This window comes from Neophocaena asiaeorientalis, unplaced genomic scaffold, assembly GCF_003031525.2.
Source record: "Neophocaena asiaeorientalis asiaeorientalis breed wild unplaced genomic scaffold, Neophocaena_asiaeorientalis_V1.1 scaffold327, whole genome shotgun sequence".
Lineage (NCBI taxonomy): Eukaryota > Metazoa > Chordata > Mammalia > Artiodactyla > Phocoenidae > Neophocaena > Neophocaena asiaeorientalis.
In genome coordinates this window covers 4,937,585-4,964,240 of record NW_020174560.1, presented here as the reverse complement: position 1 = coordinate 4,964,240, position 26,656 = coordinate 4,937,585, and the positions used below count along the sequence as shown (strand labels likewise).

Here is a 26,656-nt window from a genome sequence, read left to right as displayed (position 1 = left end):
AATTGATACAGTACACAGTGGTTTATTAATATTATAAACATTATAAATGTCCCAGAAAATATTTACAAATACTCACTGGCTTTATTCTCAGTGATTATTCCCTTTAATTTCACTTAATATAAACATAGTAGCAGGTTTAAAAAAATTATTAGAAACAGACATTTTTTTTTTAATATAAATTTATTTATTTTTGTCTGCATTGGGTCTTCGTTGCTGTGCACAGGCTTTCTCTAGTTGTGGCGAGCGGGGGCTACTCTTCATTGCACTGCGTGGCTTCTTGCTGCGGAGCATGGGCTCTAGGCACGTGGGCTTCAGTAGTTGTGGCTCGCGGGCTCTAGAGCGCAGGCTCAGTAGTTGTGGCACATGGGCTTAGTTGCTCCGTGGCATGTGGGATCTTCCCGGACCAGGGCTCGAACCCGTGACCCTTGCATTGGCAGGCGGATTCTTAACCACTGAGCCACCAGGGAATCCCAGAAACAGATATATTTCTTAACTTCCATTATCCGTTTAATTTGCATACATAAATGTAAATATAAATGTGGGTCTCATGAAAAAAAGAACACTGTCCCCACGTCTGCCTTCCAGTTTGGTGACTTTCCACAAAACTGTATTTGGCATCTCAAAGCTATATTTATCTGAGGAAATATAGGCATTTTGGGGAAATTGCTAAAATATCTTTCTAGCCTGAGATAACCAGGGGATATTTCAGAGATATCATCTTATGTAGCTGTTTCCTGTCGGGCTAGAAAGTTCAGTGAAAAACTGCCACTCCTTGTTTCCCCTCCATGAGGAGCTGCTATCCTTATTCTTGGAACTGCAGCGGAAGTTATCAGCATCAAAGCTAATCCTGTGCCTTCAGAGTCACACTTACCCTAATGAGAGTTCCTCTTCTTCCATATTTATCGCATTAGTGATTAGGGGTCCTGGCTGAAGCTAGAGTAGTGTCTACTGCTAAGTAGACATGTCTGACAAACTGGGGGCTCCCAGAAATTGGCAACTTTGTAGAAGACTGACTGATAGGGTTGCCAAATAAAATATAGGATGTTCAGTTGAATTTGAATTTCAGATAAACAACGAATAATTTTTTAGCATAAATATGTCCCATGCAATATTGGGGACATATTTAAACTTCAAAAAATTCATTGTTTAATGGGACATATTTATACTTAAAAGTTATTTGTTGTTTATCTGAAATTAGACTTTGATGGGTGTCATGTGTTTATATTTGCTAAATCTGTCAACCCTGTACTGTCAGGAAAAAGCAAAATCCAGTGAGGTGTGCATGATCACTGTTATTGAATCAATAGGTGGCTGAGGACAGGGAATCAGATCTCACAATGAACCTGCTATGGACTTCAGAGAATCCTTGGTGGGGCACTGTGGAAAACACAAGGTTCCTGTTGAGGTCTTCATGAAATTTATATTTAGGGGCTTCCCTGGTGGCACAGTGGTTGAGAGTCCGCCTGCCAATGCAGGGGACACGGGTTCGAGCCCTGGTCCGGGAGGATCCCACATGCCGCGGAGCGGCTGGGCCCGTGAGCCACAACTACTGAGCCTGCGCGTCTGGAGCCTGTGCTCCGCAACAAGAGAGGCTGCGATAGTGAGAGGCCCGCGCACCGCGATGAAGAGTGGCCCCCGCTCGCCACAACTAGAGGAAGCCCACGCACAGAAACGAAGACCCAACACAGCCATAAATAAAAATAAATAAATTAATTAAAAAAAGAAATTTATATTTAGCGTCATGAATGTGGATAGCAGATATCAAAGTTAGGAATATCTCAGACTTCAGTAAGCCAGATATAACTACCTACCTAAGATGCTAGAAATGATATTCTAATTTTTTAAAAAACCATTTATTTACTGTTTTGGTTACGCCGGGTCTTAGTTGCAGCAGGCAGGCTCCTTAGCTGTGGCTCCAGGGCTTCTTAGTCACAGCTTGCCAGCTCCTTAGTTACAGCATGTAGGCTCCTTAGTTACAGCATGTAGGCTCCTTAGTTGCAGTATGCGAACTCTCAGTTGCAGCATGTATGCAGGATCTAGTTCCCTGACCAGGGATTGAACCCAGGCCCCCTGCATTGGGAGAGCGGAGTCCCATCCACTGCACCGCCAGGGAAGTCCCATGATATTCTAATTTTTAAGGTCACATTGGAGTTTTTGTTTCAAATTCTTTTGGAACAGTTAGGTTTGAATGGGGGATGGTTTTACTTCTTAATTGATTATAGGGAACAGAAATAAAATCTGGAGGGTCTGTTTTTTATGGTTAAGTTTGTAGCACTTAATGAATGCATGAACTTTACAGGCTGAAATACTTTGCTTTTCAATTACCTGAGACTACCCAAGATGAATGGGCACCAGGTTATTTTCTTAATGTCATAACTGCACCTATAGAGTAAAAATTAGAGTTATCTAGTTAAACTTGAATAACCTCCCCAACCTAAATTTGGTAATTCCAGGATAAACATCACTTTGGGCATTGCATTTTCCCATCTGTTCTATTACTGATCATGTAAACTAGAAAATATCCTAATACTTGCTTTATACTACAGTATGTATGGGCTCCATACATATTTTAATTCTTCGAATGAATTATAGATTAATATAATTATTTATACATACTACATTAAAAAAAGGATTGGGATAATATCCGTATATTTTATGGAGCATCATATGGAGTCAGGCAGAGGTGGCATCATTTTGTTCATCAAAGCTGCTTGTAGAAAGTGGCAGAGTTTGAGTTGGGCTTCTAGGGTGAGCCAGCTATGAAAAAAAACAAAGGTCCCAAGTATAATATGAATTATGTTCTTGTGGCCAGCACAGCTCTTCTTCTTCCTCACTAACAAAACCCAGATTTTATGCAAGGCAGCAATGCATCTGGTTTCTAAAAACCACTTTTTCCCAGCTTCCCTGATATTATCAGAAGTTCCTGGATATCCCCTGTTTAAAGAGATGAAGGGCAGCTTAGCTAGCACACCCTTTTGCCCTTTGCCCTTCTTATCTTGCCTACAATGTGGACGTGAGGCTTCAGGAAGTGTTGATATGCTGCACCATAAGGATAAAAGCCACATATTAAGGATGGAAGAGAGGTGATTACATGGTCAAGCTGCTGTACCCGTTATGCACTGCCTATTTCCCAAGGCAATATGCAGAAAAGAAAAATAAGGCCTTATTTGGTTAAGTCACTATAGTCAGATTTCTATTACGAGTAGGCAAATGCAAAGCCTAACTAATACAGTTGCTTCAGAATTAAACGAAAAAGGAAGTCTAAGGAGTGGGAAAAGTCATTCCATGTCTAACAACAGTTTTTACTAGATATCTTCTAGTAAGTGGATTTTGAGGAGCACAACATATGGCATAGGTCTTATGTGTGATTTTAGATGTCATTGCTCAATATATGGGTTTATTCTTCATTATATTTTTAATTGTTTCCACATTACCCAACCCACTATAGTAGTTATGGGGTAGGGCAGGGACAAAAAGGATCCTAGAGCTAAACAAAGAAAGGAAGTGAGGGTTCTTCCCTCTGCCCATCACAATTTGTGGTATTACCAAAGATCTGGGGGTAGACTCCTATTGGATGCTCCAAAAGGAGGAAAGAGGAATCCAGTCACACCTCCAAAGAAGGTCATATAGTGCCCAGGAGGACCAAGTTGATCGGCAAGAGGGAAACAAAGCTGTCCTGCAAAAGGCACTGATTCTCTCTTTTTTAAACGGTAGCTGATTTACAATGTTGTATTAGTTTCAGGTGTACAGCTTCAGATTCTTTTCCACTATAGGTTATTACAAGATAGCGAATATAGTTCCCTCCACTATACAGTAAATCCTTGTTATCTATTTTATATATAGTAGTGTGTATCTGTTAATCCCATGCTCCCAATTTATCCCTCCCCCCACCCCCCCTTTTGGTAACTGTAAGTTTATTTTCTATGTCTGTGAGTCTATTTCAGTTTTGTAAATAAGTTCATTTGCATTATTTTTTTTTTAGATTCCATATAAGTGATATATAATATTTGTCTTTCTCTGCCTAACTTCACTTAGTATGATAATCTCTAGGTCCATCTGTGTTGCTGCAAATGGCAGTATTTCATTCTTTCTTATGACTGAGTACTATTCCACTGTGTGTGTGTGTGTTTGCGTGTGTGTGTGTGTACCACATCTTCTTTATCCATTCATCTGTTGATGGACATTTAGGTTGCTTCCATGTCTTGGCTATTATAAATAGTCCTGCTATGAACATTGATGTGCATGTATCTCTTTTAATTAGAGTTTTTGTCTTTTCTGGATATATGCCCAGTAGTGGGATTGCTGGATCATATGGTAACTCTATTTTTAGTTCTTTAAGTAATCTCCATCCTGTTTTCCATAGTGGCTACACCAATTTACATTTCCAACGACAGTGTAGGAGTGTTCCCTTTTACCCACACCCTCTCTAGCATTTATTATTTGTAGACTTTTTGATGATGGCCATTCTGACCAGTGCATTTCTCCAATAATTAGCAATGTGGAGCATCTTTTCATGTTCCTGTTGCCCATCTGTATGTCTTCTTTGGAGAAATGTCTATTTAGGTCTTCTGCCCATTTTTTTGGATTGGGTTGTTTGTTTTTCTTGTTATTGAGTTCCATGAGCTGTCTGTATATTTTGGAAATTAAGCCCTTGTCAGTCACATTGTTTGCAAATATTTTCTCCCAGGCTGTATGTTGCCTTTTTTTTTAAATTCAGGTTGTATTCTGCTGTCTTTTTTAGATTTTTTTGATGTGGACTATTTTTAAAGTCTTTATTGAATTTGTTACATTATTGCTTCTGTTTTATGTTTTGGTTTTTTGGTCTAGAGGCATGTGGGATCTTAGCTCCCTGACCAGGAATCGAACCCACACCCCCTGCATTGGTAGGTGAAGTATTAACCACTGTACTGCCAGGGAAGTCCCTGTAGGCTGTCTTTTTGTTTTATTTATGGTTTCCTTTGCTGTGTATAAGCTTATAAGTTTGATTAGTTGTCATTTGTTTATTTTTGCTTTTATTTCTTTTGCAAAAGGCACTGATTCTTAACAAGGGAATGAAGGAAGGGAGGACAGTGCTGGGGTGGGAAGAGTGTCTGCAGTGGAGTTTGTGGTGTGTCTCTTGGCCCAGAGGGAGATGGAAATATAAGCTTCATAGCCAAAGAGGCCAGCAGCCCTGTGCCCCAGCACTCTAGCAGGGGTGGTGGGAGGATGGCTCCTTCTCACAGATCTGATGATAGAGGTGATCAGGGAGATGAGACAAATAGGGTTTGGAAGAAACCACACAAGGGCCAGCTGATGCACTGGATTTTGGTGTATGGGTCATACATGTAGGTGACAAAGAAGAAAGCTGCCAAGACCTTTTCTTATCAGCTCTGCATGATCTGACTCCTATCCCCATCTCTATTCCTATCTTTCTGTTACAGCCACACCGGCCACTTTTCAATTCCTCAGATAGACTGTGATCCCTCCCACCATGAGACCCTTGCACCTGCTGTTCTTTTTCCCTAGAGCTCTCCTCCCTGAATCCAAGTTGGGCTCACTCCACAGGTACCCTCTCCAGTTAATGCCTATTCATCTTTCAAGTCTTACCTCATCCCTTCCTAAGGGAATCTTTCCTAGATCATCCAGGCTAGATCAAGTTCCCCCCAACAGAATCTTGTTCCTTTCCTTCACAGAAGTTACTTCAGTGCAAAATTATACAAATTGTGATTATATGATTAATATCTACTTTCCCCACTAGACCGAAAGATCCAAGACAGCAGATCTGTGTCTGTTTTTACTATACCCCTGGTACGCCAGCACAGTGCCTGGCATATAGGAAATGCTTAATAAATACTTATTAATGAAATTAATAAAGCCAGACATTCATTGCTAAAGTGGAGATGATAATCCTAGCTATCTCATAGAATTTCTTGAAGCCTAAATATGAAAGTGCTTTATAAAGCATAATGAACTGTTTTAAAATTACTATTATTAAGAAAGATGCTTTAGATTATGATTCTAAATAAATACATTTGAAGAAAAGGATCCAAAGTCTTTTTTTCCCTAAAGGCTTACCTGAAACTTTCTCTTCAAGGCCTGGGTCATTACTGGGGTCAGCCCAGTTCCTGTTTCCATATTTTCTTTATTGGTAAGTGGGGTTCCACCTGGGCTCCTGCAAAGGTATTGAAAATATTAGGAGCTGTGTTTTATGCTGAATTTTCAAATGAATTTAGAAAGCATAAAGATAGGAGAGCGGATTACCTCTCTACATCGACTTTTCTGAGTAGTTTTCGCAGATCTAACTGGCTTTTACCAGGAGTACTGATAAAATAAAGATACAAAAGTTAGAGCTTGCCAGATTTTATAATTTTTCCAAAGCAAAGCAGTCATTTCTATAGGCAACATCCTAGAAAGTAGTTTGTTGCATTTGTTACTATTTATTACATTTAAAAATAGCAGTAGATGCAGATAGGAGCATAAAGTGATATAGTGATTCTAATAAGTAATAGTTTTTGACTCAGTAATTACACATGTAAGAATCCATCTTAGGGCAAAACTCAGCTATGCATACAGATGATGGACAAGGACGTTTATTGAAGAGTTATAGAAAAAAAAAAAAATCACAAACAACCTAAATGTCTCAAAACAGGATTTTATCTATGAAATGCACATATTAAAAAACTGCATCTATTGAAGAAGTCAAAATGATGGTTTAAACTAATTTTTAATGATATGGGAAAGTTCATGACATATTCATGGGAAAACCCATATCTATATGTATAATATGATTATACACAGGTACACACATAAACATATATTTCATTGATTCTAAAACATAAACATATCATGTTTCATTAATTCCAAGAAAACTAGTTTTCTTATTTTATTATTTCTGAAATTGTGCTGCTTTGAAAATTCCTGATAATATTTCCCTCCCAAATCTGTTATTAAATCAATGGTGTATTTTGTAATAAACAGCATCATGAAATGGAAATAATAGAGTATATATCCAGAGAAAGACTAGAATGATAAACAACAGTATGTTAACAGTATGTGGCTATCTCCAATGATAGGATTATTTGCATGATTTTTGTTTTCTTCTTGAAACGTTTCTGTAGATTTCAATTTTCAATGATCATATGTAACTTTTAAAGTTAGAAATAAGCAAAAAAATCATTAATTTAAGTAGCAGTAGAGTGTAGTACTGTGTATTTCCTTACATTAAGACATTTGTAACTCGAGTTGATAACACTTTGGACTTCGGTTTCAGGGAAACGCACCGCAGGTCAGAGACAGTAACTAGTGGATTCTGTGCCTTTGGTGATGGTACAAGCTTTAATCACAAAATGAGACACTATTAAAAACACATTTAAAAATAGCATTCAAAATGTAAACATACTAAAACAATAAATATTTGAGTGCTGAATATGTGTAAGATATATCTATTCAATTTTTATTCCAAAGCTTCAAAGTATATCTCTGCCCCTTCAAACTAATGGTTGGTAGATAAAACTGTCTAATTAAATAATTTGGGGATTTACCTATTTTGTTGAAGAGATCCAAAATTACTCAAAAAAATAAAAATCAAATACTTACCTCAGAATGGTTTCTATATTTAAGACTTATGCTTATTTTCCATTAAGGGACAACCATGTTAAAAGCCGAAAGACCACATGTTTGGTCAATGACATCTTACCTTCCTCCTTTCATCAAAACTCTGTGTCTTCTTTAATTTCACAGTCAGTAGATCTTTAACTGTTATATGCATGGGTACATTTTTTTTTAATGGTCCAGCCTTAAAATACATGGAGAGGTTAGAATTCAAATTGGAACCAGGACATCTAGTCAAATGCAAATCCAAATCTAGTTTTTAAAGACGCTTTCAAAATTAACTTAAAAATTAACTCATTTCCCCTAGGAGCCTATCAAATTCTTTCCATTCAACCAAGAACAACTCCGTTTTCAGTATCCATGGATGCTAAGGCTATTGAAAAGTATTCACCAAAATGTAAGGCTTTGATAGTAAGAGATGGGCTAGTTCCTTATAACTATGCATCTTCCTTAGGAGTCTTAGGACAGGAGATGAAGGAGTTCCTTAAATCAAAGTGAAATTTTGGGGACTTCCCTGGTGGCTCAGTGGTTAAGAATCCACCTGCCAATGCAGGGGACACGGGTTCGAGCCCTGGTCCGGGAAGATCTCACATGCCATGGAGCAACGAAACCTGTGCGCCACAACTTCTGAGCCTGTGCTCTAGAGCCCGCGAGCCACAACTACTAAACCCGTGCGCCACAACTACTGAAGCCCGCGCGCCTAGAGCCCGTGCTGCGCAACAAGAGAAGCCACTGCAATGAGAAGCCCGTGCACCGCAACAAAGAGTAGCCCCTGCTCGCCACAACTAGAGAGAGCCCACCGCGGTAACGAAGACCCAACGTAGCCAAAAATAAAAATAAGTTAATTAATCAAAAAAAAATTTTTAAAGAGCAAGTTAAAAAAAAAAACAAAGTGAAGTTTTGCCTGAACTCCCTAAAAGGATGACTCAGTTCCCATTGAGGAAGGACGTATACTCAAAGAGGTATATATTAGGGCAAATATAACAATAGGCTCTGCATTTAATTCAGCCATTTTCAACCAAATATATCTGTAGTGAAAATTCAGCAGATTTTTAAATAGGGCCAGGCCTATCTTAGTGATTCACAAATACTCTGGTCCTCTTGGAAGATAAGTAACTCTAATGGAGACTGGTTCTCCAGCCTAATGGCATTATACTTTAGGATCCACAAATTCTTTTTATTCTGACTTCACTCACTAAGCTATCTTTGTTTTTAATTTGGTTTCCCAGAGACATTTCCATTTTTGTAAAGAATCCAACAGGAATCTCCCACCTTGATGGATTTCATTCATTTATCCTTGAAAAAAAATCACTTTCATTTCTAAATCCCACTTTCGTGATCTCTCAGAGGACTGTGTCTTTAAAAACAATAATTGACATAATTAAGATATGGAAACAGAACAAAATGCAGCCCTTCCTGTCAAAGCCCTTAGCCCAGCCTTAAAAGGACACCTGGCTGTACTCCTTCATTACACACTGACCAAAACACACCTTTACTAGATTGTTTTTTACCTGATGTGCTTTAGTGAGATCAGATTTTCTGAGCAGCAAAGGTGCTGTCAGTGGTGGAGGTGGAGGCAGAGGCAGGGGTGGAGGAAAAGATGACTGGATGGCTGTGGCAGTGAGGCAGGAAGTACAGCCCCGGAGTCTCCAGGGGTGGTTAGAGCACATGCAGGCACATTTGTAAGTTTACCACGCATGTGACCCATCTGACCACAGCTTGGACAGGAAGAATTTTCTGAGACGGCCTGGAAGAAAACGTTACAGTTGGCAACTGAAGAACAGATTTATTTGGTTCTTATGGTTGAGAGTCATCAAAACCATACCTACCATGTATTGAATGCTTTCTCAGTATACCATATGCTCCGTAATATTGTCTCATTTATCACAAGCTCATTCATTCATTCATATATTTGTTTTGTGTGTGCTATATGCCAGGCGCTGTGGCTACAATATGAGCCCTGTCTGTCACCTCATCGAGCTGACAGTCCGGCGAGGAAGACAAGACATTAAACATACACAAAACACATTCAAAACAAACCAAAATAATACTTCAATAAGAGCCATGAAGTGTGCTGTGAGCATGAATAGTCAGAGGTCTGGGGAGTGATATTTAGCCATGATCTCAAAGGTGAATTTAGCTTTACCAGGTGAAGAAGGGAGATAAAAACTGGGGGAAGAGTTCCTGGCAGAGGGAAAAACACTTAATGCAACCAAGAATATAGTATATTCAAGGAACTGATAAAAAAGTTCAAGGGCCTGGAACATGACTGTTATGGGCTGAATTGTCCTCCCCCATTGCAACTCATATATTGAACCCTCAACCCCCAGTACCTCAGAATGTGATTGTATTTGGAGATAGGGCCTTTAAAGAAGTGATTAAATTAAAAGGAGCCATTAGGGTGGGCTCTAATCCAATGTGACTGGTGTCCTTATATAAAGACGAAACTTGAACAAACAGGAGACACCAGGGATGCACGTGCACAGAGAAAAGACAATCTGAGGACATAGAAGGCAAGTCGAGGAGAGAGGCATTAGAAGAAGCCAACCCTACCAACACCTTGAGCCTAGACTTCTGGCCTCCAAAATTGGGAGAAAATAAATTTTTGTTGTATAAGTCACCCAGTCTGTGCTGCTTTGTCATGGCAGCCCTAGCAAATGAATACAACGACCCTAAGAAGTGAGGGGGCATACTACAGGCTGCTGTAACAAAGTATCACAAACTTGGTGGCTTAAAACAAAATTCATTCTCTCACAGTCCTGGAGGTTAGAAGACTGAAATCAAGGTGTCAGTAGGACTGCACTCCCTAAGAAGGCTCCAGGGAAGAATCTGTTTCTTGTCTCTTCCAGCTTCTGGAATCTACTGGCATCCTTTGGTTTGAGGCCCCATGACTCCACTCTCTGCCTCTGTGGTCCCATTGCTTCTCCTCTTCTCTGTATGTTCTACTCTGCGTGTCTTTTATAAGGACACTTGTCACTGGATTGAGGGTCCACCCAGATAATAAAGTATGATCTCCTCACCTCAAAATCCTTAACTCATATCTGCAAAGACCCTGTTCCCAAAAAAGGTAATATTTACAGGTTCCAGGGATTAGGACTTGGACATATCTTTTGGGGGGCCATCATTCAGCTCACTACAGATGGCATCTTCCCCACTTTATAGATGAAGAAACTGAGGTCCATGTTGTGAAGTCCAGGTCATGAGGTGATTTGCCTTTCCTCCTTTGGTTAGCTCATCTTGAGGCACAAATTCTGGAAGTAGGGGTGTAATCCCAGAAGTGTCTCTCCAAACCAATGAGCACAATGTTTATTCTTTAGGTTTTAGACACTGAGAATAGGGATCCTGCTTAGGGGAGTTCGGAGAGAGTGGATATTTATAGTTTTTTCCTGCCTATATCAGTCAAGAAAATAGAAACCACCCTGAGTATTTAGAAGAGGGGACATGTAATATAGTGAGTTGGCTATACTGCTGATGGAAGAGCTGAGAAGCACGCAGGGGACAGTGAGGCATCCCAGAGATTAGCAACAGCATAAAGCCATGAACACCCTGACACTGCATGGCCAAAGAGAAGGACAGTATAACCAGATCTCTGGAGCTGGGTTAACCCAGAGAATCTAGAAACATGGTTGACTTACCTAGTGGGAGCTGGAGTTAGGGAGGCAACAACAACCATTGCTGGAGAAATTGCCCAACACAGAGAACAAAGGGGAAAAATACCCCATCCTCTCTCTCCTTCTAATCTCTCATCAGTGTCTCCCATTAGTCCAGCACACCAGGAGCCAGATGACATGGAGCTTGGGAAATGTAGCCTGCAGGGGTCAGCCCCCCTCCAATACAGAGCAGAGCTTCTGAAGTTTAAGGACTAGACCTGAGAGCAGACATGCCCAGAACTAACACTAGCCTGTAGCCACTCCTCCTTCCAGTAAAAGCACACTGGGGTTCCAATGGGGGACAACCCCTTCCCTCCTTACCTAATTCTGGATTTGTTTTTCATTTGATAATACTAACCTTCAGTGCTTCCTGGAGCTTGTGTAATTCACTTTCCAAAATGCGAAACCGTTGTTTTAGACTATGAAGTTCTTGGTGGCAGAAATGGGATGGAAAGATGGTGTCTTTCAATACTTCCAAACTCTGAAATTAAAAAATAATCAAGCCTGAATCCAATGAGCAATATGATAAGGACAAGAAAGTGGTTTGATGTATGTTTTATAGAAGTGAAGGCAATAACAAGGACCTACTGTATAGCACAGGAAACTATATTCAATACCTTATAATAATTTATAATGGAAAATACTATGAAAAATATGTGTGTATGTATATGTGTAACTGAATCACTTTGCAGTACACCTGAAACTAACACATTGTAAATCAACTATATTTCAATTAAAAAATATTTTTTATTGAAAAAAAAAATTGGGCTTCCCTGGTGGCACAGTGTTTGAGAGTCTGCTTGCCGATGCAGGGGACACGGGTTCGTGCCCCGGTCCGGGAAGATCCTACATGTCGCGGAGCGGCTGGGCCCGTGAGCCATGACCGCTGAGCCTGCGCTCCGCAACAGGAGAGGCCACAACAGTGAGAGGCCCGTGTACAGCCAAAAAAAAAAAAAAAAATTGAGGGCAGACATGACCACACAATTTCATCTCATCTGAGTTTAGCCTGAGTGTCTGCTGACCTGAGCACACACACACATGAACACACACACCCAGTATGCAGAAAAACCATAATGCTGAAAATATGTATGTCAAACCCATACCCAGGCCATGCAGTTCTGAAACCAGTTGTATATAGACCATACTCTATTTGTCCAAAGCTTTACTGCATCTTTAAAATTGGGAAATTTGAAGTTCCAGGACGGTCTTAGCCAGCTTCTGCTAAGGGGTGTATCTGTTGAAGGAATAACCACTCTGTAGGAAAAACAAAACCAAACAAAGCAAAAACTCCTAAGTTGGAATTAACAGCCTCTAATTAAATAACAAGCTAGTTTTATAGTATGACACAGGAGCAGAGACTATCTAAAGCCAAGTTCTTCATTTACTTCTAGAATTCCCAGATTAACTTATGCAACAAATATTTATTGAGTAAATAAATAGTAATAAATAAAACAACATAGTAAACAAATAGGTATCCGAGATTTAGTAATGAACAAAATAGATAAAAATCCTGCCCTCATAGAATTTACAGTTTCATGGAAGAAAGGTAAAAATAACTAAATGAATAATATATGTGGGTTGTTAGGTAGTGAACAAATGCTAAGGAGCAAAAGATAAAGCAAGAGAGGGAATGTGAAACGTTGGGTGGAGGTGAAAATTTAGATAGGGTAGCCAGGGAATGTCTCACCGAAAAGGTGACTTTTGAGAACAAACGTCAAGGAAGTGAGGAAACTAGCAGAGCAAATATTTGGGATAAGAGCATTCCTGGCAAGAGCACTAGTAAGTGCAAAGGCCCTGAGGTGGGAGTTTGTCTGAGGTGTTTGAGGAATAGCAAGGAGGCCAGATGACTAGGGTGGAAAGATTGAAGGAAGAGGATTAACAGATAATGTGAGTCAGACCATAAAGGTCTTGTTGGTCATACAAAGGATTTTCATTTTTACTCTGATAGAGGAAGACCTTGGAGAATTTAAGCAGAGGAGCAATATGAAATGATTTTAACAGGCTCACTTTGGCTGCTATGTTGAAATACACTGCAGAGGCAGCAAGGGCAGAGCAGGAAGACCAGTTAGAAGGCTTTTGCAACATTCGGGAGAGAGAGGAGTCAAGGATGGTATCATGGTTACTGCTTTTTGAGGGTCTGTTTGTTTTAAAATTTTTTCTTTAAAGAGACCTTTAACAAAAAATGTATAAATATGTTATTGTGAAACCTACTGCCTTAGAGTTCTTAGATTTTAGAGTCTCTTTTAATAACACATTTAAGCCCTGAGTCCCAGAGAATAAATGATCAAACTTTACCAAAATAAAGATTTAAGTTTTAGTCATATACACCTCTTTCATCACTTAGTTACCAGGTTTATACAATTAAATCGACTAGGAAAGTAGAAAATAGTTACTGTGTACCTCAAACACAATTCCTTGTGATTTTTACTTCATTTGAACTCTTAACCTATGATTGCTACATAAAATCAGGATGCTCAGTTAAAATTTAATTTCAGATAAAGGGTGAATAATTTTTTAGTATGTTAGAAATGTTGCATGGGACAATACAAAAAAATCATTCATTGTTCATCTGAAATTCAAATTTAACTGGGTGTTCTGTATCTTTATTTGCTAAATCTGGTAACTTGTTCCTAAAATGATCAGATTTTTAATAATTTCTCTGTTCCATATTACGCCTTACCTTTCTGGTGAGGGTGGCGGAGGGGGAGGTGTAACTAGCTTAGACTGAAAGTGAGAGGCCTCTTTTCTTTTGAAAAATCTTTTCGCTTTGGCTTTTAGCTTTCTTCTTCGTTGCTTGAACTTGGGCATGGTTTCTGTAGAGAAAATTTGTTTTTACATTTTTTATCGAGGAATAATACATATACATAGAAAATACACAAGTTTTAACTACAGTTCAATGAATTATCACAAAGTGAACACATCCTTGTAACCGCCACCTTGGTTAGGAAATAGGTCACCACCAGCAACCCAGAGTCCCCTTGAGGCAGGAGATAGATGGGCCCCAGGCTGAGCAGCTGGAATCTGTCCCCTGTAGACAGATATTTCAAGATGAAGATAATGGCAGGAGCAAGAAGGAGCTGAGTTCTGTTTGGATAAAAAGCTAGAGACCACATATTTCTCATTCTTGAGGTCAAGGAGACCCCCAAGCGATACATGTGCAAAAAGGATCCTTGGGGAGGGGGAGCCAGACCATAATATGTTCTGCTAACTCCTCAGAGACCAAAGATGGAATCCATCTTGGCTAAAAGATGTGCATGCACACAGGGGAGGGCCCTGTGCCAGACCAAACATGGACTCAAAGTCAGACAAAGCAAGATGATTGGCCAGAGGTAACCCAGAACTGCCCCCATATAAGTAACATAATCCACCCCAAAAGTGTGTGCCGCTGTCTCTCTCTTGCTCTCTGAGTTCACCCATACTTTCTCTGCATGTATCTTCTCTCCTAATAAGCATGTTACTTGCCTCACTACTTTTTGTCTCTTTGCTGAATTCTTTCTTCAAAGCAGACAAGCACCAGGGCAGTGCTGTGGTCAGGGTTCAATCCCTGGTCAGGGAACTGAGGTCTCACTTCAAGCCACCGCAGGCTGGAGCCACCTCACAGCCACCCAAGATCACCCTAAACTGTAGGAAAATTTAAACCCAGATTTAAACTATCTCTAGAGATACCTTGGCTTTGGCATTATATTACTCTCTAATTTTGTTTTTGTTTTGCTTGTTTTGCTTTTCTTCATTAAGTCAAGTGAATTTCCCTTTCTTTATAATGAAATCAAGCAGGACATTTCAGGGCCTTCCCAGTACAAAAGCTCTTTTTGTTCCCTTTCTCTTGTTTGTAGAAAAAAGACTTCAGTCTCCTTAAGCCTTTCTCAAGTTCCAAAGAGCAGACTCAAGCAGTTACTAATTAGAGAAGTGAGGGAATGCAGAAACAATGATAGGTTAAACAATAGTTCAGAGATAAAACAGGGTCACAGGACTCCTAGTTCCTCCTCAAGGGATATATATAATGATCTGATGCATATCTTTGTGTAGTCCTGCAGAATCTAAGACCACACCCCCCAGGTAAAAGATGGTTACTACATGCTGACCACCAGCACTTAGATCCCAGACTGGTTAGAACCATAAATGTTGATGATTAAGATTCCCCAGATATCACCCTGTTACCTTACCACCAACCAAAAAGTTGAAAGTCCACCAGCTGATCAGGCATCCTATTACCCTCACCCCTAATGCTGCCTTTAAAAATCCTTGCCTGGGCTTCCCTGGTGGCTCAGTGGTTAAGAGTCCACGCTTCCACTGCAGGGGGTGTGGGTTCGATCCTTGTTCTGGGAACTCCTGCATGCTGTGTGATGCAGCCAAAAAAAATCCTTGCCTGAAAGCTATTGAGGACTTTGGCGCTTTTCAGCACCAGCTGCCCTTTCTCCTTGTTTGGTGCCCTGCAATAAACACTGTACTTTCCTTCACCACAACCTGGTGTCAGTTGATCAGCTTTGCTCTGTGTTGGGCAAGTGGACCTGAGTTTGGTTCGGTAACAATAACAGAGAAGATGGCTACAGTTGGGTTATGTCAGTTATTAAAAGGAAGTAAATTTCTTTGCTGGTAACATTTACTGAGATTCCAATGTACAAAGTTGAGTTGGTAGTGAAAGAAAAACAAAACTAACCATTTATATAATGCCCATTTACTTTTAGACACCTTCACATATATTTTTTCAGTGAATCTTCATTACCGTGCAAGGTATTTTTCCTGAGGAAGAGGATTTTTATTCCCATTTTTACATAAGAATAAATTGAGGCTTAGAAAGATGAGATGATTTATCCAATGTAATGCAATAAAGCATTAAGTCCAGATTCATAAGTCTCCAAAGACCACTTTCTTCCTAATACACTGTGATGCAATAGTAGAATAGGTGATATACAACAAAATAACAATTATCCCAAATCTAAGACATGGGTGTTTCAAAACATTTATTTTAAAGCACTTTTAAACACTCACTAGTATATTTAGATTTTAACCCAGAATCCTTTTCCGAAGAAAATTAAGTCAGAGCTGGTGTGATGTGAAGAAGTGCTTTGCTGGTTTCAGTTTTTGCTACCTGAGGAACAAAGATGTCCTTATTCAAGTAGCAGAACTAAAACTGGTCTCAAGGGCTGGGCCTCCTTCTCTTCAAACTTACATTTGAATAGGAACAATTGGTCTTTAAAATACACATTCATTCCACTTTTGTTCACCCTGTAACCCTCCAGCACTTGGTATGTAGCTCTATGCTTGCTCAGCTCTCAGATTCCAAGGGCTGAAGAACCTCCCCCAGCTCCAATGTAGATAGTAAAAACTAAGAAATGTTTTAGTTCCAAGAGCACTGGACTCACAGAGGGCACCCTCCATGGCAATGGGTGACAGAACGTATGTCAACAACTGGTCTAGGAGTAAAGTTTCTTGATAGCATCTTATTTAACAAATTGCCAGACCTCAGATTAACAGCGTATTTCTTAACTGTTCTTACAGGCTTGGGAGACATATCCCAAGACACCTGATTTCACCTTTATTGCATCACTTTTCCTTTCTACTGAAATAGTGAATAAAGGCTAAGTGGGGATTATTAAACACAAGGGATATCTACAGGATAAAAAAAACCCCACAAAACAAAAATACTCTGAATGAAGATATTTAGGAAAGCCTCAGGAAGCAACAAAAAACTTATGGTTGCTTGGAAAAGAAATTAAACCGCATCAAATCCATGGCCAAGACTATCTGTCAAGAAATGTCACTGGAAACCTCTATCCAAGGCCCAGAGTTCACTGGTTGGGATCCCCAGAATCTGAGATTTCCCCAGTAACCTCCCCTTCCTGTCTTCCGTCTGCCCCTTCACAGCCCTCCCCCATTCTGTTCCTGTTCCCTCTCTCACCTGCCTTGATGTCTTTTGTTAGAGAGCAAACTGACACAGAGAACTGGCCTCCGGCCTCCCTTTTTCCTACATTCACCAATCAATCCCTCAGTTATGAAGACAGACTTTAGAAAGGAGCTGGATGTTCTGGTTAAACTCAGTGGATTGACTCTATACCTTAACCTCCACTCCAGTGGTGTGTTGGGATTAGCCCTGACTTTTACATTTTTAGGAAGTCTGTGAGCCAGTTGTTAAACAAATCTACCATTTAAATTAAGTTATATAAACTTACAATTAGGTAATTTATATTTTAAAAGATAATCAATACACAAAGCTCACCACTCCCTAATGATCTTACTATTATGTATGCTCTTGAGGTTTTGGTTTTTTTTTTTATCTGATTGTATCTATACAGTGAAAATGCTTTAGAGTGGTGTATTATTGCTCATTTTTTCCCAACTGCACATTCAGTGACTTCATATTGGAAACTTGAAATTGCCCATGATGGGAGAATTTACACCACGGCTATTATAAAACACTACAAATTAAGGCTTGGTTTATTATTTTGTTGATTGTTAAGAAAGTGATGAAAAGAATGTTAATAGTACAGATTAAACTTAAAAGTGTATCTTGTCTGTAGTTACATTGTGAATAGCACAAAAAAATTGAGGAGTATTATTCCAGTATTTGAAAATGATTATCTGATTCATCAGAGGTTGCTTACTGAACTGAAGTTCCAAAATAAATCTTTGTGTTTTGCTTTTGTCTTATTTCACAGAGTAAATGAAAATATCAACCAACATTCATATTGGGACTAAGCTTGTTCATAAATTGCAACCACAGGTGGGTTACAAATAAAAGAAGTCTGTAAAAATCAATAATAGCATTTTGTGAGAATCAATTGGCTATGAAATTTATGAGTGTTATATATTTTATCATTGCTTATAATAATTATGTTATATATCGTAACAGTATATAATATCAGTAATTTATAATAAAATTATGTATATATATTTATAAATATTTATTAGCACACTACTGGTGGAGCATCATGAAAACATCATGAAAAAGGCAGTAAAGGAATAAAAAAGGCATAAACCCACAGGACGAAGAATGGGAGTAGACCCTATAATAGATGATAGATGTGAACTAAATCATCTACAAGTAGTAGTAACTGACTTGGCAAAGCAGAGGAAAGCTGAGGCTTGCCTGCCTGGTAGGGAAGCCAACAGGAAGCAAGACCATTCCCAGAACTCTGAGAAGATTCGGGACTTGAAAGCAACTAGTTCCTTTGAAGGTTTGGGGTAGGGCTTAAGTTGGATTGATTAAAAGTGTTTATAAGAATTGGATAGGCCTTTGACTTCTGCCCTCCCATCCTTACAGCCAGGCAGTGTCCTGGCTTTCATTTTATGGACAGGTTTATTCTCTGGAGAAGTTGAACCTAGAGGTGCTGAATTTGGGTCACCAAGCATAGTAGGGTCATGTCTCTGTCACTATACACAAGATAGGGGATGATCCTAACTGAAAAGTGAGACTTTCAATCCCCTTCCTCAGCTCCGCTCCCAAAATACAGGCCACCAAGTTTTTTTTTTGTTTTGTTTTTTGGGCTGCGTTGGGTCTTCGTTGCTGCGCGCAGGCTTTCTCTAGTTGTGGCGAGTGGGGGCTACTCTTTGTTGTGGTGCGCGGACTTCTTATTATAGAGGCTTCTCTTTGTTGAGGAGCATAGGCTCTAGCCGTGCAGGCTTCAGTAGTTGTGGTACATGGGCTTCAGTAGTTGTGGCTCACGGGCTCTAGGGCACAGGCTCAGTAGTTGTGGCGCAGGGGCTTAGTTGCTCCGCGGCATGTGGGATCCTACCAGACCAGGGTTTGAACCCGTGTCCTCTGCATTGGCAGGCGGATTCTTAACGACTCCGCCACCAGGGAAGTCCTACAGGCCATCAAGCTTAATTCTCAGCCTCAAACCCCCACATCTCTCATTCCTCCTGGAGGAGACTAGAAGATTCTTCTCCAGGGAAACTGACTGGCCCAAGAAAAAAGACCTACAGATATTGACATTTGGGGTTCTACCCAAAGTGGCCAAGTCCTTGATGATCAATTACCCACTGTAGTGCCCACAGGTTGACAATATCCACCTCCACTACTTTGAGCTGCCAATCAATTATCTTTTTTGTGTATTCCTTTGATAAATAACAGCCAAGGATCATCAATCATTTTAGGAAAAGTCTTTACCATGAAGAGCAGAGACCAAAATAAACAGGGAGAGAAAAAAAAAAAAAAAAGAAATGGATAAATTACCTAGTGTGTTTGATCATTCTGAGCAGAATTTGCTGTTTTTCTGTAAAGTTAGGGCCAAGTTACTGATAAGAGCTTGAAAAAGTAAGCATATTAAAAATGTCTGGGAGGGGGTGGGACTTCCTTGGTGGTCCAGTGGTGAAGAATCCATCTTCCAATGCAGGGGATGCGGGTTCGATCCCTGGTCAGGGAACTAAGATCCCACATGCTGTGGGGCAACTAAGCCCACGCACCACTAGAGAGCCTGCCTGTTGCAACTACTGAGCCCACACCACAACTAGAGAGAAGCCTGTGTGCTGCAATGAAAGATCCTGTGCGCCGCAACTGAGACCCAATGCAGACAAATAAATATTTTAAAAACTTTGTGTTTAAAAATAATTAAATAAAAAAATAAAATATTAAGAAAAAAAAGTCTAGGAGGGGGAATTGCCTGGAGGTCCAGTGGTTGGGACCTGGTGCTTTCACTGCCATAGCCTGGGTTTGATCCCTGGCTGGGGAACTAAGAGCCCACAAGCTGCAGGGCGTGGCAAAAAAAAAAAAAGTCTAGGAAAAAAGTTCTACAAGAAAAGAAATGAAATCATAGTAATACTGTATGTTCAGCTGTTACACAATATTTTATAGTATAAACACTGAATGTTTATTTAACTAAAAATTATGATATATTGGGGAGACAGAAGGAAAGAAAGTGGAAATCAGCAGTTGTCTAAATTTATATAATGTTTAACCCATTGGGGGGAAGAAAAAAGGAAGAGTATTATAAACATGTTACTTAGAAACATGGAGGTAAACACCAGAAACAGTTATAAAAGTGGATAGGGTTGCCTTTGGCAAGTGGGAATCAGGATTATAGAGAGAGGATTAAAAGGACTATCTTTTCTTGTTTGTTTCTTTCTAAGTATAATAAGCCTTCCGGTAGTATTGGACAGTTAACCTTTGGTATGTACTATTAGCTGGAAAAATAAGAGTACCACCATTCTGAAACTGGGCCATCATTTTCTAGCCCTTTCCTGGTGGTTGTTCCAGCACCCATGCCTTCAAATTTCTAAGGAGTTCTGCATAAGCCAAAGTATGTCATTTTGGAAATTATTATTATTATTATTTTTTTGGCTGCCCTGGGTCTTCATTGCTCTGTGCGGGCTTTTTCTTTTCTTAATAAATTTATTTATAAATTTTTATTTTTTGGCTGTGTTGGGTCTTCATTGCTGCATGCGGGCTTTCTCTAGTTGTGACGAGCGGGGCTACTCTTCATTGCAGTGCATGGGCTTCTCATTGAGGTGGTTTATCTCTTGTTTTGGAGCTTGGGCTCTAGGCACATGGACTTCAGTAGTTGTGGCGTGTGGGCTCAGTAGTTGCGGCTCGCAGGTTCTAGAGCATGGGCTTAGTAGTTGTGGTGCACAGGCTTAGATGCCCCGTGGCATGTGGGATCTTCCTGGACCAGTGATCAAACCCATGTCCCATGCACTGGCAGGCGGATTCTTAACCATTGGACCACTAGGGAAGTCCAGAAATTATTTTTTAAATGAAAAAAAGTCTGGGAACTAAATCATATTTTCTCCTCTCTCTTCTGTGTGTGTCTGTGTGTGGGGGGGGGCATGTCCTGGGCCCTGGGTCATTATTACTATTTAATAACCTTCTAATTCAATACAGTAATTGACACATGCAGAGAATTAAGAGAATATGTCAAATCTGTCAGGATAGAAAGATGCAGTCTGAGATAATTCCTAGATTAACGTTATATTAAAAAATAATCATAGCTCTTCCAAAAGTGAAAGATAGTGAATTCCTACCTCAAACAGGACAGAGGACACAGCAAGCTAAGGTTTGTTTTATTATCACTGCTTTACTTAAAGCTTTAGATACTCTGCAGAGGATAACTGTCCAATTATAAAAGGAGTACAGAGCAATCGTTATCTAGGTGAGACATGTAAAGTCTCCTTTCCAAAAGAGTAATGAGACATACAAATTCTTTTTGCTAGATTAGGTGGGATTCCAATTGCTAACACTAGACAGAAGCTCATTCTTTCATGATTACTCAAAGCATTTTTCCTATCTCTTAAATTGAAAAATATACTTCCTTTCTTTTTACTTGCCTTGTTTTGAAAAGAATCTAAGGCCAATTAAAAACAAAAACAAACCTGTACCACAACATTAAAAAAAAAAAAAGAAAAAGTGAGGAAATTAGAATACTCCATTATAGAATAGACTATACGGGCTTCCCTGGTGGTGCAGTGGTTGAGAATCTGCCTGCCAATGCAGGGGACACAGGTTCGAGCCCTGGTCTGGGAAGATTCCACATGCCGCAGAGCAACTAGGCCCGTGAGCCACAACTACTGAGTCTGCACGTCTGGAGCGTGTGCTCCGCAAGAAGAGACGCCGCAATAGTGAGAGGCCCGCGCACCACGATGAAGAGTGGCCCCCGCTTGCTGCAACTAGAGAAAGCCCTTGCACAGAAACGAAGACCCAACACAGCCAAAAATAAATAAATAAATTAGAATAGACTATATTAAAATTATATATTATTCATAAACATGAATCAGAAATAATTCTCTGATTAATTCATCCTGCCCCTTCTCCTTACCATCCCTCCCCTTTCTGTCTTGTATCTTCAGTTGCCTTCACCATCTTTCCCTGGGCTCTCCCTAGTTTTCCATCTTTTTTTAATTTTTATTTTTAAATTTGTTTTATTTTTGGCTGCGTTGGGTCTTCATTGCTGTGCACGGGCTTTTTCTAGTTGCAGTGAGTGGGGGCTATTCTTTCTTGTGGTGCACGGGCTTCTCATTGCAGTGGCTTCTCTTATTGCAGAGCACAGGCTCTAAGCACACAGGCTTTAGTAGTTGTGGCATGTGGGCTTAGTAGTTGTGGTATGCGGGCTCAGTAGTTGTGACTTGTGGGCTCTAGAGCGCAGGCTCAGTAGTTGTGGCACATGGGCTTAGTTGCTCTGCGGCATGTGGGATTTGGACCAGGGCTCGAACTTGTGTCCCTTGCATCAGCAGGCAGATTCTTAACCACTGTGCCACCAGGGAAGCCCTGTCTTTTGATATAGTCTATTTTCCCCTACTCTTTTAATTTTGAAAAATTTCAAACCTTGAGAAAATTTATAAGAATAGTATAATTAACACTCATATATCATTTGCCTAGATTCACCAACTGTTACCTGTTAATTATCTCTCTTCATAGGGGTATATATATATGTGTGTGCAATGTACAATATATATTATACATGATAATGTATAAAATATATAACCACGTATTTATGTAATTTATATAATTTTTACATATCATATTACACACACACACCCCTATACAGAAAGATAACAGTTGGTGAATCCAGGTGCATGATATATGACTATTTATTATACTATTCCTGTAAATTTTCTCAAGGTTTGAAACTTTTCAAAGTAAAAAATATAATATATAATAAACGTACATAAATGTAAAAAATACTTACACATGCATAAAAGTTTTTAGTTTTTGACTGAGCAGAGTTAGCTGCAGACATCATACTTCACTCTGAGATACTTTAGCTTCAGTTTCCTTACATGAACATGGACATTATTCTACAAAACCACAATCAGGAAATTTTACTTTTGAATATAGTCCATATTCAATTACTATTCAATAGTCTGAACAATATCCTTTACAGCTGCTTCCTTTCCCTCTCCACATTGCATTTATTTATTTATTTGTTTTTAAAGATTTAATTTTATTTATTTTTGGCTGCATTGGGTCTTCGTTGCTGCACGCGGGCTTTCTCTAATTGTGGTGAGCAGGGGGCTACTCTTCGTTGCAGTGTGTGGACTTCTCCTTGTGGTGGTGTCTCTTGTTGCGGTGCACTGGCTCTAGGCATGCAGGCTTCAGTAGCTGTGGCTCATGTGCTCTAGAGCGCAGGCACAGTAGTTGTGGCACAGGGGCTTAGTTGCTCCGCAGCATGTGGGATCTTCCTGGACCAGGAATCAAACCCATGTACCCCGCACTGGCATGTGGATTCTTATCTACCACTCCTCCAGGGAAGTCCCTCTCCACATTGCATTTAACTGTAGTATCTCTTCAGTCTCCTTTAATTTATAACAGTTCCTCAGCCTTTTTATATAAGTATTTGCCTTTCTTCATGTGTCCCCTGCATCGGCAGGCGGACTCTCAACCACTGCGCCACCAGGGAAGCCCCATGTTTATATTCTTGAAGAATTCCAGCTAGTTGTTTTGGAAAATGTTCCTCAGTTTGGATTTGAGTGTTCCTCCAGTGATCTTCCTACCTTCAGTCCTTCTCCTTGCCAGTTTATTTTCTACAGTGTTCTGGAGTTAGTCTTTTTTTTTTTTTAATTATTTTTAAAATTGATGTATAGTTGATTTACAATGTTGTGTTAATCTCTGCTGTACAGCACAGTGATTCAGTTATACACATATATACATTCTCTTTCTTTTTAATATTCTTTTTCATTATGGTTTATCATAGGATATTGAATATAGTTCCCTGTGCTATACATTAGGATCTTGTTGTTTATCCATTCTAAATGTAATAGTTTGCATCTACCAACCCCAAACTCCCAATCCATCACCCCCTCACCCCCACTCCCGCTCCACCACCCTTGGCAACCACAACTCTGTTCTCTATGTCTTTGAGTCTTGTTTCTGTTTTGTAGATAGGTTCATGTGTGCCATATTTTAGATTCCACATATAAGTGATATCATATGGTATTTGTCTTTCTCTTTCCGACTTACTTCACTTAGTATGATAATCTCTAGTTGCATCTGGAGTTAGTCTTTTAAAACAAAAATATGACCCTGATATTCCCTGTTTAAAAGCATTTGAAGGATACTTATCACCCACTGGATAAACCAAATTCCTTAGCATACCTTTCAAAGCTTTTCACAATTTAGCTCTAATAGCCTTTTGCAGGCTCATCGCTTCTAATGATTAACAGTTTGTACTTCAGGCATACCAAACACCAGATACTTTCTATAGTGTTATCAGCCTTTCCCCTTGCTTGGGGTATCCTCCTTCAGGTCAATTTATGTAGCCTTCCAGCTTCAGTTACTTTTTTTTTTGCCACGCCTTGCGACATGCAGGATCTTAGTCCCCCAGCCAGGGATTGAACCAGTGCCCTCGGCAAAGGAAGGGCAGAGTCTTAACCACTGGACTGCCAGGGAGGTCTCTCTTTGTCTTTTTGTTGAGTGCTTATAATCCTCCAGGTACTATGGTAGCTGCTAGGATACAATATAGTCTCTGTCCTTATGGAATGTTTACTGGCTGATACGTCATCTCTTTTGTGCTTCTATAGATAGCACTTTATACACACCCTTATTGTGACATTTATTATATTGCATTGTAATTTTTGTTTGCATGTTTGTCACCCCACTGGATTTGAGTTTTTCAAGGGTAGGATAAATTTTATTCATCTCTGTTTCCCCAGGACCTAGAGTATAGCAGGCATTAAATACCATTTCATTCAATAAATGAATGAAAGAATAGCAAGTGTTCTCTATTTTGATTAAGGAATATGCTTTAATACAATTCCAGAAAAATCTCTTGGTGAGGGAGATTTTTAATTCTTCAAATCATACTGCACCTTCATATGGTTAAAGGATGGGTCCAAAACTATTTCCAGTAGGAAGATGCAATAAATAATAGAGTAAGAATTACACTCCTCAGCATGAGTTGGCACTGCTTCTTCTATTAAAACTCCACCCTGTGATACAAAAAAGTGCTTTTGGTCAGGGGGTACTTACAAAGCTGTGGCAGCAACAGAAATTGAAACCAAGTCCTATGTCTAATTTATAATGAAAACTAATGCCCGGGTTTTTGTTCTTTTTCTTCTTCCTCTTTTGTTCCCTTTTGGCCTAGCCCATACCTGTTGGATCACGTTTGCCTAATCAACAATAAGTGATGAAAGTCAGGTGCCTTAAGGCACAACTTTCAGATAAACATCACTGTTTATCTGCTGTTCTGAATTATCTTCCAGGGTAAAATGACCTTTATAGATTATGTTGACACAGATCCCGGGGGCCACAGACCACTGGACTAAAGACAGGGTAGACTGCAGATGACTAAGATGATTAACCTCAGCTCCTTTGTTCTTCCCCTTTAAAACCCCCTAACTCAGAGACCAAGTTGGAGTGACTTGTCTCCCACTTCCTCGCCTGGCTCCCTGCAATAAAATCTTTGCTGCAAGCTCCCGCTGTCAGTTTGGCTTTCTGCACTGCGGGCACAGGAGCCCTTTGTTTGGTTTAAAAACGACAACTGTATTTCTTTAATATTGTCCTAAAACACATTTTTATGGAAATAATGTGTTTACACTCCCACAAACAGCTTTCTGTCAATTAATCACTTTCCATTACCAGTTCAACTGATTCCTCTTGAACATCCATAGGGCTATTGCTGGTACTTGCTTATATCTAAATTACATTTTATGTTGTGCAGCATTATTTTGTTAGCTCCTGTCTTGTTTCTCTAGAGATTGCGGTTCCCTAAAGCTTAGTCCAGCACAGTACTAGTCACAAAGAAAAAAGGACACACTTTTTAAACTGATACTCTCACAGAAAGTCGGACGATATTAAGACTATATTAAGGAACATAGTACTACTCCCTATCAAAAAGTGTACGTTCTCAAACTTAAAGTGCATAAGAATCACGGGGCGGGGGGAGGTCTTGTTAAAATGCATATTCTGATTCAGTAGGTCTGGGTGGAGCCAGATAATCTGTATTTTAAACAAGCAGCCAAGTGATGCCGATGCTGTTGGCCCGCGAACCACGTTTGGAACAGCAAATATGTAAAGGACTGTGCAAAAGGAAGGCGACTTTGCTCCAAAACATATTTTTGAAGAGCGTTAATTAAATAGAAGTATGATTAAAGTGGAGCCAGGCGGAGCACTTCTTACCCAGCCTTAAACCTCTTCTTTTCCGATCCGTCTCCCCTCCGAGTCCAGCGAAACTTCCCACCTCTGTAAACCGTAAGACCACAAGCAGCAACAGGCCCAGCTACGGAAGATGCGAGCCCAGGTAACGTAGAAAGATACCCCTGCACTTACTAGGCTAAGAGTCCGGGGATTCGATGGGGTCCCGGCAGTGGCCTCTCCCTCGCCATAAAGAAAAATTCAAAATTAAAACCTTATCTTGGAGGGACCAATCATAGCCTTGGTCTTTCCACAATTCGCTCTGCGTGTGGTGTAGGATCACAGCTTGGCTTGTGATTGGCTGAGGTAGAACCACACTCCGGCCAATCAGAGCTGAGGCGCTTCTTGTATGAAT

At 39.9% G+C, this 26,656-nt stretch overlaps 1 protein-coding gene across 1 annotated transcript; it reads right to left on the bottom strand.

Annotated features, from left to right (window-relative positions):
• Positions 1–2,657: 2,657 nt before the first annotated feature.
• PRR11 (proline rich 11) lies at positions 2,658–26,501 on the bottom strand. Its single transcript, XM_024757673.1, is given in 11 exon segments — positions 2,658–2,757; positions 6,055–6,151; positions 6,241–6,300; positions 7,200–7,312; positions 7,676–7,774; positions 9,102–9,187; positions 9,190–9,337; positions 11,599–11,721; positions 12,344–12,494; positions 13,921–14,053; positions 26,437–26,501. Coding segments are annotated over 10 exon segments (1,089 nt in total). The 5' UTR covers positions 14,049–14,053; positions 26,437–26,501; the 3' UTR covers positions 2,658–2,673.
• Between the last annotated feature and the right edge of the window lie 155 nt (positions 26,502–26,656).